The sequence below is a fragment of the Oncorhynchus nerka genome, linkage group LG15 (genome assembly GCF_034236695.1).
Source record: "Oncorhynchus nerka isolate Pitt River linkage group LG15, Oner_Uvic_2.0, whole genome shotgun sequence".
In the NCBI taxonomy this organism is placed as follows: domain Eukaryota; kingdom Metazoa; phylum Chordata; class Actinopteri; order Salmoniformes; family Salmonidae; genus Oncorhynchus; species Oncorhynchus nerka.
The window spans coordinates 39444581-39459504 of NC_088410.1; the positions used below are offsets into that span (position 1 = coordinate 39444581).

The window sequence follows — 14924 nt, forward strand, 5'->3', positions numbered from 1 at the left end:
CTAAAATCTCAAGGGGTGGCCTCCCGGGTGGCGCAGTGGTCTAGGGCACTGTGCCACCAGAGACTCTGGTTTCGCACCCAGGCTCTGTCGCAGCCGGCCGCGACCGGGAGGTCCGTGGGGCGACGCACAATTGGCCTAGCGTCATCCGGGTTAGGGAGGGTTTGGCCGGTAGGGATATCCTTGTCTTATCGCGCACCAGCGACTCCTGTGGCGTGCCGGGCGCTAACCAGGTCGCCAGGTGCACGGTGTTTCCTCCGACACGTTGGTGCGGCTGGCTTCCGGATTGGATGCGCGCTGTGTTAAGAAGCAGTGCGGCATGGTTGTGTTTCAGAGGACGCATGGCTTTCGACCTTTGTCTCTCCCGAGCCCGTACGGGAGTTGTAGCGATGAGACAAGATCGTAACTATTAACAATTGGATACCACGAAAAGGGGGTAAAATACAACAACAACAAAATAATCTCAAGGGGGACTCATCTCTCACTCAATATTTTTCTCCACAACAAAAGGCTGCTATACTGTAAATTGATGTCTTACTGGAGGGAAATCCAACACGGTGGTTTCTCAGGACCAGAATAGAGACACTGCCCAGTAGCGCGCACACACTGTGGAAATATTAGCATTGAGACATTACTATTTTATCCCATCACATACTGTGCCTTCAGAACGTATTCAAACCCCTTGACTTTTTCAACATGTTGTTGTGTTAAAATTGATTAAATTGAGACTGGGAACAATGAATGGAGCCAAATACAGGGAAATCATTGAGAACCTGCTTCAGAGTGCAAATGACCTTAGACTGGGGTGAAGATTTACTTTCCAACCCGACAATGACCCCAAACATACAGCCAAAGCAACGCTGGAATGTCTTCAGAACCAAGAATGTGAAAGTCCTTGAGTGTTTCAGTCATTGCCCTGACTTTAATCCCATTTGAAAAACTGTGGAAAGACTTGAAGATTGCTGTTCACCACTGCTCCCCATCTAATCTAACAGATCTTTACAAAATCTGCGAGGAAGAATAGGAGAAAATCCTCAAATCCAGATCAGCTTTGCACATACAGACTCAAGACTACTCAAAGTTGCTGCCAAAGGTGTTTCTACAAATGATTGACTCTGGTGTGAATACTTATTTAAATGAGATATTTCTTTATTTTATTTTCAATACATTTCTAAAAGCATCTTTTCATTTATCATTTTGGGCTATTGATGGGGGTGAGAAATTATATTTAATCCATTTTGAATTCAGGCTGTAACTAACTCAACAAATTATGGAATAAGTCAAAGGGTATGAATACTTTATGAAGGCACTGTACCATACAAACAGGATAACCTGCTGCTCATGCACACTTACACATGTACACACACACACACTTAAACACACACTCACGCCCTGTGGTGCCATATCGTGACCCCTTGTCCCCTACACAGGATTATGTCCCATGTTAAATACGCACACATACATTGTGGGAAAACGCAGCACCGAGGCGGCGCCCTGTCCCCTATAACAACATTCCCACTGTCATGTGCTGCTCACACCTTATCATGGGTAATGCAGCATGTCGTCACACCCCTATTCCACCATATAATTGCATGTAGCACATTTAGAATAATTTAATAGGATCTTTCTCTGCTACACACTACTAGGCGACCTGCGGATTAGACTAGACTGACTACATGGGAGACTCTGACTGGTCATGTGGTTTGGATGGCTAAAACCTAGCCTGGAATCCAAAGTCTCATGCTCTGTTTCATTTTGAATTCCAGGCTAGGAAGGAATCACTGGTGAAACAGAATATGCCAGTTTGGAGTCCAGGCTAGCTAGAGCCTCACTCTGAGTCTTAAACCTACAGAGTCTGGTAGGGTGGATGAAGGAATGAAGATAACCTGAATGACATGGTCTTTCTGAGAACCTCCGCCACTCGCCGCCATGTGATTATAGCCTCGGAACAAAATGTTCCCGGCAACTCCACGTCACTCAGCTACCCTTTTCTTGCTCACGTTCACGGTCTCATTCCCTCTTTCCCTCTTGTTCTCATTCTGTTTCTCTTTCTGTCCTTATCACTCGCTCTCTCTCTTCTTGTCCATCCTTTCCCCTCTCTGACCTTGCCCGTCTCCCGTCTGTTTCACTTTCTCTGCCCTCTTTTCCTCGCTTTTCTGTTCTCCATCTCTTCCCTTTTGCACACTTTCCTTTTCTCTCCCTCGCTTCCACTCTCTCTCTATCTCTCCCTCACTCCCACTCTCTCTCCCTCTTTTTCTCTCGCTCGCTCCCACTCAATTGAGCATGAGTCATTCTGCATCGTTCTGCGTTCCGACTGGTATTATATGTTTCTGTTTTTGCCTTTCCATGTAGGAGAAACCTTGAGCATCCAACCTTCAGTCTATTTCAAATCAAACGGTCTGTCCGTTGATATTGGAATGCTAACATTTCATTGTGCATCTGTATCAGTTTGCACCTACTGTGCGTAGGAAAGCTAACATTGCTTTTTGTATCTTTATCAGTTTGCACCTACTGTGCGTAGTGTTGGCATTTATTGATTTATGCCGAAATACTCCTTCAGTTGTGTCATTTCCTTCATCTGCATTCGACACTAAAATGAAAGAACTAGAGTTTAAAAAATAATGACTAGTTTGAGAGAAGCATCCACCATATTACATTCACCCGTGTAGAAATCAGTGCAGATGAAGGAGAGGAGATGAGTCGAGGAAACTACATTAGACTACTAAGATCCACTCCTGTAGCCTGGTCCAAGATCTGTTTGTGTTGTCTTGCCAACTCCTATGGTCACTGTCATGTCAAATCATGGGAGTTGGCAAGACTGCACAAACAGATCTGGGACTGGGCTATAACTCCTGGACTGTGGCAAAGTCAAGGACTGCGTCCCAAATGGCACCCTATTCCTTACATTGTGCATAACGTTTGACCAGAATCCTAAGGGCCCTGGTCAAAAGTAGTACACTAGGGATTAGGGTGCCATTTGGGATGCAGGCAAGGTCACCCCCATGGTTTGCAAGAAGGGTTTATTTTTAGTTGTCCCCCACAATGAAATCGGGGAGGGGACTGTGGATGTGTGTCCATCCGTTAGTCACATGCGATATCTCAGACAGCACTAGCCCGATTTTGTGAAAAACACTTAACGCTGCTCTTCTGGCACCGAATGACCGATCTGTAGGAAACTTGATATGTGGCATCTATGGACAAAGGCATAGAATATATTTTTTGTTAGGTTGTTATGAGTGTACTGATAAGTCGATAACTGTGAGAGAAAAAAACTTGATCGGAGTTGTGCTTGTTGTTCACGCGCGTATCTGCCCTGTCATTGGCTAGAATGGTCCCACCTGATCTTGCCTCTTCCTGACTGCCTTTTAGTCTGAGTACCATTCTCTTTAGCTAACATTCCACTTCATGCCACTCCTTGTCATTGCTAAAGAGACTGCCCTTTCGGCGATCTCTATGTTTAATATGCGCTGGATTTACGACGGAGTAGCTCATTGGTTGTTGTTCACTCCACATGTTTCCATGACAACACGTGGAGCCTCAAATAGTCAAAAACAAACATTTAGCCGTTAGCTGGGCAAGTTGTTGTATAAGACGTTTTGTGGTTGGAATTGCACTCTTTGGCACATGACATGGGGTACAGGGAGTGGATTAGCTCAAGAGACTGGAACACCGGCTAACTGCCTTCCATTTTTTTTCAATACATTTATTTTCATTGTTAGAGCAGCCACTTTTAAGTATCTGGTCGATATAATGGATAATCTGTGGTCACACAACATAAAAATAAAAAAAATGAAATGCAACATCGCGAGACCTCCGGGGAAGGCTTGCGAACCAGACTAGGTATAGACCAGGTCGGGGTTTGGGAAGTCAATGAGAGAAGTGACATATATATATATATATTTTTTTTTAAATCTAAAGGCACAACCTAGATTTAAGCCAATGTCTTAACTATTTGAACATGTTATTATACTAACGTTGTGAAAGTGACAAACTGACACGTTTTTATTTTGGTCAAAAACGACTTTCTATGGAAGGAGTGCGTTTGATTTGACGGCGTGCACTTGCGCAGTTCGGCGCGAGATGACTGTTAGACCCGGTGACGTGTTTCTGCGTCTGAGCTTAGCTATCCAACTTCGCCATGACATCGTCTACTAGTGTGATCGGGGATTTCTATACAGTATTTGACAACTTTTTGGGGAGTGCTCTTGTTTTGGATGACATCTGGTGCTCTCCGGGGTGAAGTTTCTCCTAGGTAAAGATCTAGGCTAATCTTCCCCTCCCCCAATCCTTACCTTAACCATTAGTGGGGGAAGTGCAAATGTGACCCAAGATCAGCATCTTGTTTTGAATGACCTCTCCTGGTAGTACTTTTACTGACCTTTTAGTTTTTGGGGCTGACAATTAGTGATGATGATAAGAATCACTGGAAATGAGCATAAGCTAGGGTGTGAGGCACTTGACTGTTTTACATTCAATGTGTCAATTATTTAATTATAAATCCCTATGTAAACGATTTGAAAAACAAATGAGTTAAATTACGATGATGATATTGATGAGGATGATGATGGTGGTGAAGTGATCCATCATCCCCTCGGTGTCTTATCTATCCTCTTATAGAATTACAAGCACTCCACTCACCTAATCCTCTCTCCTCATGGCCTTTGTTTGTAGTGATTTAGATGTTTGAGTGACGTCAAGTCGCAGTCTAGCTAAGCAAGTTTAAGTTTACATTTAAGTGCATCTTCCTTCACAAGAGGGCACCCATCCAGGGCCTGAATTCATGAAGCCCATCATAGTAGGAGTGCTGATCTGGGATCAGTTTTGTGTTTTGTGAAAAAAACTCAAATGGTTTAATATCCACCATTAAGTTTAGATTTAATATCAACCCAGTGAATTAACAAATGCATTTCTTACCCCAGCCCTTGCGTAGCATCCCTCCCACCTGTTCTTAATATAATATATGCCATTTACAAGACACTTCTTCAAATGTATGTGTGAAGCCAGTTAATTTACAGATACAGATACAATCAACAGTGAGATGGTTATCTTCTGTTAGATCATTAATGAGCTGTTAAATCACTGTGGCTGCCTTGTCATTAAAGCTTTTTATTCATCTCTTTCTCCTCTCTCTCTTTATCCCTCTATTTTTCTCTTTTTCTTTCACCCTCAGGTCAAAATACCACAAGCTCAAATATGGAACAGAGTTGAACCAAGGAGACATGAAACCTCCCAGCTACGATGATTCTGGTAAATCTAAATGTATGGATTATGTGAAGGAAATGCTATAACCACTCCACAGCCACATCTAGCTAAGTGGATGGGCCACTGTTGTCTTGACAAGTACACATATTCATGAAATACAATAGATGGCTGTAATCGCCCCCAGACACACCTGGCTGACTTGATGGGTCATGTAATCAGCTGGCGACGTGGAGTCTTTTTGTTTCGACGTGTAGGTAGCTAGCTAAACAATGAACCGGAATAATCTCAACTCCTACTACTACCAATACAAACATTGTCATAGCTGTAGTATGAATCTGCAGGTAGCTAAAGAGCTAACCAGCTAGGTTCAATGTTAGCTAGCTAACATTAGGGTATAACTAGCAATGCAAATGGATTTCTGATTCGAGTAATATTACTACACTAATCATGTACGTAACGTTAGCCAGCAAGCTAACGTTCGCTAGCTAGCAAACAGTACTCTTTAACTTGCAATGAAAATGACTTTCTGACAAAATTAGAAACATAATATCTGAAAATGTAGCTAGACTCTTACCTGTATACATGGATGAACTCTTCACGACAAACTGGAACCATTTAACTGTGTTTTGTTTGTAGCTACATTTTGTTTGGCCAGCGTTGTCGAGTCACTCTGGTTCACACTGACCGTGGCATGTGCAGAAAGTAGCCCATCACTTTTTCCAACTGATCTGTCGATAGCGCCTGTTAAATTCAGGGCATCAATGTTGTTGAGAAAAGTAGCAAAACTTTTGTAGTTCTCAATGGCTAACGTTATATCTTTCAAAAATGGCGCAGTAGAAATGATTATCAACATATACTGAGCAGTTCATGTAATAGACAGAACCATGCTACATGGCAGACCAATCCAAACTCATCTCCCGGCATGTCCAGCACATGCATAATCTCAGCCAATCATGGCTAGCGGGAAGGTTACTGTCATTTTCCGTGGCCAAACCAACTAGGCTCGTAATTTTAACAATTTTATGTTTAGGGCCCTATGAAATCAGTTTTTTATTTTTTCCCAAATTCATTTTTTTTCCGTTTGAATGTTTCTGAATTCTGTGTTTTACGATTTACACTAATTTCATCATCAGAAATAATAATAATAATAATAATAATTTGAAATTAATAAAACGTTAACAATTTAATAAGATATAACAGTAAATTTGTAATGATGCAACACAACATTGCACTGGTTTTTTATCAAGGCAAGCGCTTCAATACAGAGTTCTACTAAGTGTTTCATTATAAATGAATAAAAGTAATGCCAGAATCTAGGCAACAAGCAATAGGCAAAACCTAGAGTTATACTTATGTAAAAATAAATTGTGCTTCACATAATTGTTTCATTATAAATAGTAAAACAGTATATATTCATGCAATAATGCAGCAATAGGCAAAACCTATGGAACTACCTTATGAGCTCCTATGTCTGTCCATTGTATGTTTTCAATCTATCACGGACCTCTCCATTGAAGTACATGATTGTCAGCCTCTTTGTGTTGAGCTCGGTGAGTGCCTCGCGCTTGTTTGTGAGTAGAGTGTTGCATTTGCTGAAACTCCTCTCACAGTCGACTGAGCTGACTGGGAAGTAATGTAGGGCACAGCCACTTCTGCAACTCTTGGGAATCTCTCACTCAGGCCCCTCCAGTAATCAGCAAGCTCCAAAGCAGGTGAGGGCTCACTGGACACACAGTGCTGATGGGCAATCCATTATTCACTGAGCTCTGTTGATGGGCTTGCCATGGGTTTCAGTTGTGTAGGCTTCAATCTTCTTTTCCATTGCTGGAGCCTACCTCGGATCAAACACCCTAGCCAGCCTGTAGACCTCTCTGGCTGGATGTGTGTTCCAGTGCTTTGAGAACTTTGTGAAGGCCAAGTGGATGCATCATGGAGTTGGTCAAGCACCTCCCTCCTCTCTCCAATCCCCATCTTTCTCAGTAGCTCGTCTGTTTTGGCACCATACCCACATGTTTTTGCCGTTCCATTCACTCGGCAAGATCCTCCAATCCTCCAATTGTATGCAGACACTGCTGTGGGACGGTGGGTTCCTTCCAGGATTGACAGAGCTGTCATCAGTTTGGAGCAGCCCTCAGAGATGAAGGTTAGCTTAACAGTGAAGGCCTGCACAATCTAGATACAGCGATAGTTAGCTAGATGGAGAGGCAGACAGCTATTGACATTATGCATCGTTATATTTCACCACGGTAGCTCATCATTTGGAATATCACAATTTGCATGCGGACAATTCATATTGCAGAATGTAAATGTAGGCTATTGCAACAGTATATTAATAGGCTGTTAAATTAATTCACCAATGATGAATGCTGCAATCCCTTGCATCTGTTGTCTCGTCAACAACCACCGCAAACTTCTTCCCACGGATCTTCTGTAGAACGGCAGGGACAGGTGAATTTGACAGGCTGCTCGCATTTTCAGGCAACGCTCCTCCCTTATTTGCAATTCTTCACAAGAAATGGCCGTAGCTTTCTTCGCTTTTCTAAGGGGATGTTGGACTCGGCCACAAAGTCCTGAATAAATTCTCGTCTTGAATCTACTGATGCGCTTGCACTAGTAAAGAAGAGTCATTGAAGAGTCATGCTCTGGCTAACACGGAGCTTTTCCCTGTTCTTCACATGGGCTTTGGACCTTAAGTGGTGATCATACGTATTTTTACAGGTCCAATTTTTATTTTATTTTACCTTTATTTAACTAGGCAAGTCAGTTAAGAACAAATTCTTATTTTCAATGACGGCCTAGGAACAGTCAATAGTATGTTCACAGAATTTGCAAAACAGCTTGACTCATAATAGTCCTTTGGGTATTGCTCAGCTTTGAATTTAGGGGTTAGCATCACATTTTCGTTTTTTTGACGACATTGACATGTTTCTCAAAATGACAGCCAAGTTGTGAGGTAAGGGTCTCACGCACGACCCCCCCCCCCCCCCGGAATTATTTCCCTAGGCCTAATCGTCTGTAATTTTACAATTATGAAATCATATAGGTTACTACAATAATTAGGCCTACTTTGGATTTGTTTTAAGCAATTTCAGCCAAATTATGGAAAATTCTGCAATATTCCATATTTACAGTTGATTCCATTTTTATTACCAAATTCCGCGATTCCATCCGTTTTCCACATCGCGGAAAACATAGGGCCCTCTATTTGTATTTACGGATGGAATACAAGTTTGTTATTAAATTGCATGAAAAAAAATCCCACATTTTCATAAAAAAATTCATGTTTATGTTCAAATGGCTCTCCTGTGAAGTAGTGACGTGCGACATATTCCTAGTTTCCTGAAACGAGTCACATTTGTGCTTGTCAAATGTCATAATACTGACATGTTTTGTTCCGATGTATTTTATGCATTCTGATAGGTCAGGACACATGGTGCAATCCAGGTTAGACTATGTTTCAATTGGAATTTTGGAATGAAATTGAATGCAGCACAAATACTGTATGTCAGTCCATGCTTCAAGACTGTGAGTGGAGCCTTAATAACATGGTGCATCTCTCTCTGTGTCTGTCTGTCTCTGTCTGTGTGTCTCATTCTTGTTTCCCCTCTCTCTCCATCAGATGAAGGGAATGAAAACGAGGTCCCGAGCCCCCCCAACAGTAGTCAGCTGGGTTGGAAACAGGGACGGCAGCTACTCAGACAGTGAGTGCAACACGCGGACCTTTTTTGTCTTAATTGTGCCCTATGGCTGTACACTTTTAACTTTGAGACCTGGTGGCCTTCTGATCAGCAGGTTTACATGGTCGGGGGTTTCGGCTTAACCACGGTGACATCACCATGTGGAATATTGGCTAATAGACCAATAATAAAGAGCATTCCAAACCTCTCTGCCAATAAAAGCCCGTTTTCAGTTTTCCCCTCCCCACTCAGACCACTCCCAGACAGTCCTAGCAAAGTTCTTGCTGGAGAAATAGTTTTTTGCCGAATAGCTATTTTTGTCAAATTTAATGGAAATCCACTACATTAGGTACTTACACTGAACAAAAATATAAACCCAACTTGTAAGGTTTTGGTCCCATGTTTCATGAGCTGAAATAAAAGATCCCTCTACATTTTCCATACACAGAAAAGGCGTACAAATGTATTTACATCCCTGTTTGTGACCATTTCTCCTTTGCCGAGATAATCAAATCAAATGTATTTATATAGCCCTTCGTACATCAGCTGATATCTCAAAAGTGCTGTACAGAAACCCAGCCTAAAACCCCAAACAGCAAGCAATGCGGGTGTTGAAGCACGGTGGCTAGGAAAAACTCCCTAGAAAGGCCAAAACCTAGGAAGAAACCTAGAGAGGAACAAGGCTATGAGGGGTGGCCAGTCCTCTTCTGGCTGTGCCGGGTGGAGATTATAACAGAACATGGCCAAGATGTTCAAATGTTCATAAATGACTAGCATGGTCAAATAATAGGTCTGGGACAGGTAGCACGTCCGGTGAACAGGTCAGGATTCCATAGCCGCAGGCAGAACAGTTGAAACTGGAGCAGCAGCACGGCCAGGTGGACTGGGGACAGCAAGGAGTCATCGTGCCAGGTAGTCCTGAGGCATGGTCCTACGGCTCAGGTCCTCCGAGAGAGAGAGAGAGAGAAAGAAAGAGAGAATTAGAGAGAGCATACTTAAATTCACACAGGACCGGATAAGACAGGAGAAGTACTCCAGATATAACAAACTGACCCTAGCCCCCAGACACACAAACTACTGCAGCATAAATACTGGAGGCAGGAGGGGTCAGGAGACACCGTGGCCCCATCCGATGATACCCCTGGACAGGGCCAAACAGGAAGGATATAACCCCACCCACTTTGCCAAAGCACAGCCCCCACACCACACCGGTGTGGCATATAAAGAAGCTGATTAAACAGCATGATCATTATACAGGTGCACCTTGAGCTGGGGACAATAAAACTTTAAAATTTGTAGTTTTGTCACATCACAATGCCTCAGATGTCTCAAGTTTTGAGGGAGTATGCAATTGTCATGCTGACTGCAGGACTGTCCACCAGAGCTGTTGCCAGATGATTGAATGTTAATTTCTATCCGTTGTTTTAAAGAATATGGCAGTACATCCAACCAGCCTCACAACTGCAGACCACGTGTATGGCATCGTGTGGGTGAGCGGTTTGCTGATGTCAATGTTGTGAACAGAGTGCCCCATGGTGGGGTTATGTATGGGCAGGCATAAGCTACAGACAACCAACACAATTGCATTTTATCATTGGCAATTTGAATGCAGAAATACCGTGACGAGATCCTGAGTCCTATTGTCGTGCCATTCATCCGCCGCCATCAACTTATGTTTCAGCATGATAATGCACAACGGCCCCATGTTGCAAGGATCTGTACACAATTTCTAGAAGCTGAAAATGTCCCAGTTCTTCCCTGGTCTGCATATTCACCAGACATGTCACCCGTTGAGCATGTTTGGGATGCTCTGGATCGACGTGTTTGACAGCGTGTTCCAGCCAATATCCAGCAACGTCGCACAGCCATTGAAGAGGAGTGGGACAACATTCCACAGGCCACAATCAACAGCCTGATCAACTCTATGCGAAGGAGATGTCACACTGCATGAGGCAAATGGTTGTCACGTTGTTGCATGGTGCATTTGTTTTTGTTCAGTATAATTGTTACCCAGAAACAATTTGATATTGATATAGAAATGGTTGCATTGGGCCTTTTTAAATGCAATCATTTATAATCTTTTTAGCAGTGTGTTTTTATGTCTGTGCAGCTTTGTGAAACTCTCCAGCATGTCATTTCTAGCTGGGAGATGTGTGTATCCTGCATCTGGGCTGTCACAACAACCACTGACTCAGTAGGGAAGGCCTCTGGGAGTGGTTTACTGTATGCCACCGGACTGTCTGTGTGTGCTTGTGTTTCTATTGACCATCTGTGTGTGTGTGGCTGTAGTCATAGGGCACCACCATCGGCTGCAAGTGTCTGTCTTAAGACAAAAAGCCATCAAAGGGAGAAAAATCTTCTGAATGGAGATTAAGAGCCTCTGTATGAATAGAATAAGGGAGTAATCCCACTGAGACTGGTGGGACGTGTGGATCATTAGACACGCATGCACGCACGCACACACAGAGACCTATAGAGTAACACACACACAGTAAAATACGCGCACACACTTAGACACATGCTCACACCCACAGTCTGAGACACATACATACACAAAGACTGACTGACACACACACACACACACACTCACATACTGTGTGTTACTCCTATCATGTGAATGGAAAGGGGTGTGAAAGCTGTTAAAGGTTTGTGCTTTGGTGCCCTCTGGGTGTCAGGATGTAGAATGAGCGAAAGGGGGATACAGAGAGAGTGTGCATGCTTGTGTGTGCGCGGGCCTGTGTGCGTGTGCGTGGGCTTGTCTGTGTGCGTGCTTGTGTCTAGGCTTGCTTGCGTGCGAGTTTGTGCATGCACAAGTGTGCGTGGGCGTTGTCGTGGAAATTCAGTACTGAGTAATTTGGTCATTTCTTCAAACAATCATCTTTATTTAATATTGATTAATTATTGCAATAGGGAGGCTGGACCGAGTAACCTAACCTTTACACAAATGCAGAGTTCTATATATAACTGACACTAACAATGCTCAGTCATGTTTGGTTCAAACCCCCTCATGCAGATTGGGGCATCATATGCCACTCTGGGTTCATCCTGTTGTTATCTGCACATGGGTTGTTGTCTAATCCCCACTCTGGCTTAGTTTCCCAGATGCAAGGATGATTTTGAGACAATGAGGGATTGTTCTACTCCTAAGATATCTCTAGTAAAACACATTCTTGTCTATGTAATGCAGTCTTTGACTTATTTGTCAGCTCCAGCCATCTCCAGTGACCATACGCCCAGATGAGCTGCAGGAAACTAGTGGAAACCATCTCTTTACAGAAACACAGAATTAAACAGAACAGAAATGTCCTATTTGTTAAGTATTAATTGCTAACTATTAATATCAAACAAACCAGGTAAATATGTAATGTTTCTGTCACAGTGCGGGTGTGTGCGTGTGTGTGTGTGCGTGCATGCATAGGAGTGAGACATATAGAGAAAAAGGAATAAACAGACAATACTGTGATGGAGCAATGAGAGAAGTGTGTGTGTCTTTGCTCATCCATTGCAGAATCATCCACTTGTATTATCCCAGCCATCCACACACAGTACAATCTATGGAAGTACAGACTAGGGTTAGCACTGCAACTCCTAACACAGTGACTACACACACACAATCCTCTCTCTCGCTCTCTCTGCTATGCCTTTTCATGATTCACACAACTCGTAGAGCACACCAACAGCAGCAGTACACATGGCGTGGCCACATCTCGGTTCCACAGAGTGGTCATTGATTTCACATGTCGGAGCACTGTTACACACAGACACTCACATACAGCACAGCAGATAGTCCACGCAGCCCCCAACCCTAATCTCATCTCGCCAGCCCACGCTATGTAACAGGGTTCTTCTTGTCGATATTACTCCGGTCTCACTGACATGGGCTGCAGAACAAACCATGTACAGTCGTGGCCAGAAGTTTTGAGAATGACACAAATATTAATTTCCACAAAGTTTGCTGCTAGATATTTTTGTCAGATGTTACTATGGAACACTGAAGTATAATTACAAGCATTTCATAAGTGTCAAATGCTTTTTTATTGACAATTACATGAAGTTGATGCAAAGAGTCAATATTTGCAGTATTGACCCTTCTTTTTCAAGACCTCTGCAATCTGCCCTGGCATGCTGTCAATTAACTTCTGGACCACATCCTGACTGTTGGCAGCCCATTCTTGCATGATCAATGCTTGGAGTTTGTCAGAATTTGTGGGATTTTGTTTGTCCACCCTCCTCTTGAGGCTTAACCACAAGTTCTCAAAGTCTGGGGAGTTTCCTGGCCATGGACCCAAAATATCGATGTTTTGTTCCCCGAGCCACTTAGTTATCACTTTTGCCTTATGGCAAGGTGCTCCATCATGCTGGAAAAGGCATTGTTCGTCACCAAACTGTTCCTGGATGGTTGGGAGAAGTTGCTCTCGGAGGATGTGGTGGTACCATTATTTATTCATGGCTGTGTTCTTAGGCAAAATTGTGAGTGAGAAGCTGGCTGAGAAGCAACCCCACACATGAATGGTCTCAGGATGCTTTACTGTTGGCATGACACAGGACTTATGATAGCGCTCACCTTGTCTTCTCCGGACAAACTTTTTTCCGGATGCCACAAACAATCGGAAAGGGGATTCCTCAGAGAAAATTACTTTACACCAGTCCTCAGCAGTCCAATCCCTGTACCTTTTGCAGAATATCAGTCTGTCCCTGATGTTTTTCCAGGAGAGAAGTGGCTTCTTTGCTACCCTTCTTGACACCAGGCCATCCTCCAAAAGTCTTTGCCTCACTGTGCGTGCAGATGCACTTACACCTGCCTGCTGCCAATTCCCGAGCAAGCTCTGTACTGGTGGTGCTCCAATCCCGCAGCTGAATCAACTTTAGGAGACAGTCCTGGCGCTTGCTGGACTTTATTGGGTGCCCTGAAGCCTTTATCACAACAATTGAACCGCTCTCCTTGAAGTTCTTGATGATCCGTTAAAACTTTTGATTTAGGTGCAATCTTACTGGCAGCAATATCCTTGCATGTGAAGCCCTTTTTGTGCAAAGCAATGATGACATCACGTGTTTCCTTGCAGGTAACCATGATTGACAGAGGAAGAACAATGATTCCAAGCACCACCCTCCTTTTGTAGCTTCCAGTCTGTTATTCGAACTCAATCAGCATGACAGAGTGATCTCCAGCCTTGTCCTCGTCAACACTCACACCTGTGTTAATGAGAGAATCACTGACATGATGTGAGCTGGTCCTTTTGTGGCAGGGCTGAAATGCAGTGGAAATGTTTTTGGGGATTCAGATAATTTGCATGGCAAAGAGGGACTTTGCAATTAATTGCAATTCATCTGATCACTCTTCATAACATTCTGGAGTATAATTGCCATCACACAAACTGAGGCAGCAGACTTTGAAAATTATTATTTGTGTCATTCTCAAAACTTTTGGCCACGACTGTGTGTGTGTGTGTGTGTACAGTGGGGCAAAAAAGTATTTAGTCAGCCACCAATTGTGCAAGTTCTCCCACTTAAAAAGATGAGAGGCCTGTAATTTTCATCATAGGTGCACTTCAACTATGACAGACAAAATGAGAAAAAAAATCCAGAAAATCACATTGTAGGATTTTTTATGAATTTATTTGCAAATTATGGTGGAAAATAAGTATTTGGTCAATAACAAAGGTTTATCTCAATACTTTGTTATATACCCTTTGTTGGCAATGACAGAGGTCAAACGTTTTCTGTAAGTCTTCACAAGGTTTTCACACACTGTTGCTGGTATTTTGGCCCATTCCTCCATGCAGATCTCCTTTAGAGCAGTGATGTTTTTGGGCTGTTGCTGGGCAACACGGACTTTCAACTCCCTCCAAAAGATTTTCTATGGGGTTGAGATCTGGAGACTGGCTAGGCCACTCCAGGACCTTGAAATGCTTCTTATGAAGCCACTCCTTCGTTTCCCGGGCAGTGTGTTTGGGATCAATGTCATGCTGAAAGACCCAGCCACGTTTCATCTTCAATGCCCTTGCTGATGGAAGGAGGTTTTCACTCAAAATCTCATGATACATGGCC

General features: G+C 43.2%; 1 protein-coding gene across 3 annotated transcripts in view; it reads left to right on the forward strand.

Annotated features, from left to right (window-relative positions):
* Window positions 1–14924, forward strand: part of LOC115142634 (striatin-like) — a 74141-nt gene that overhangs the window by 37707 nt on the left and 21510 nt on the right. For 2 of the 3 annotated variants that reach the window (XM_029682232.2, XM_029682234.2), the window contains exons 3-4: window positions 5168–5256; window positions 8819–8900. In XM_029682232.2, the coding sequence (XP_029538092.1) occupies window positions 5168–5256; window positions 8819–8900 (171 nt within the window). The remainder of the gene's footprint in view (window positions 1–5167; window positions 5257–8818; window positions 8901–14924) is intronic. The other variant, XM_029682233.2, reaches the window with a different exon arrangement.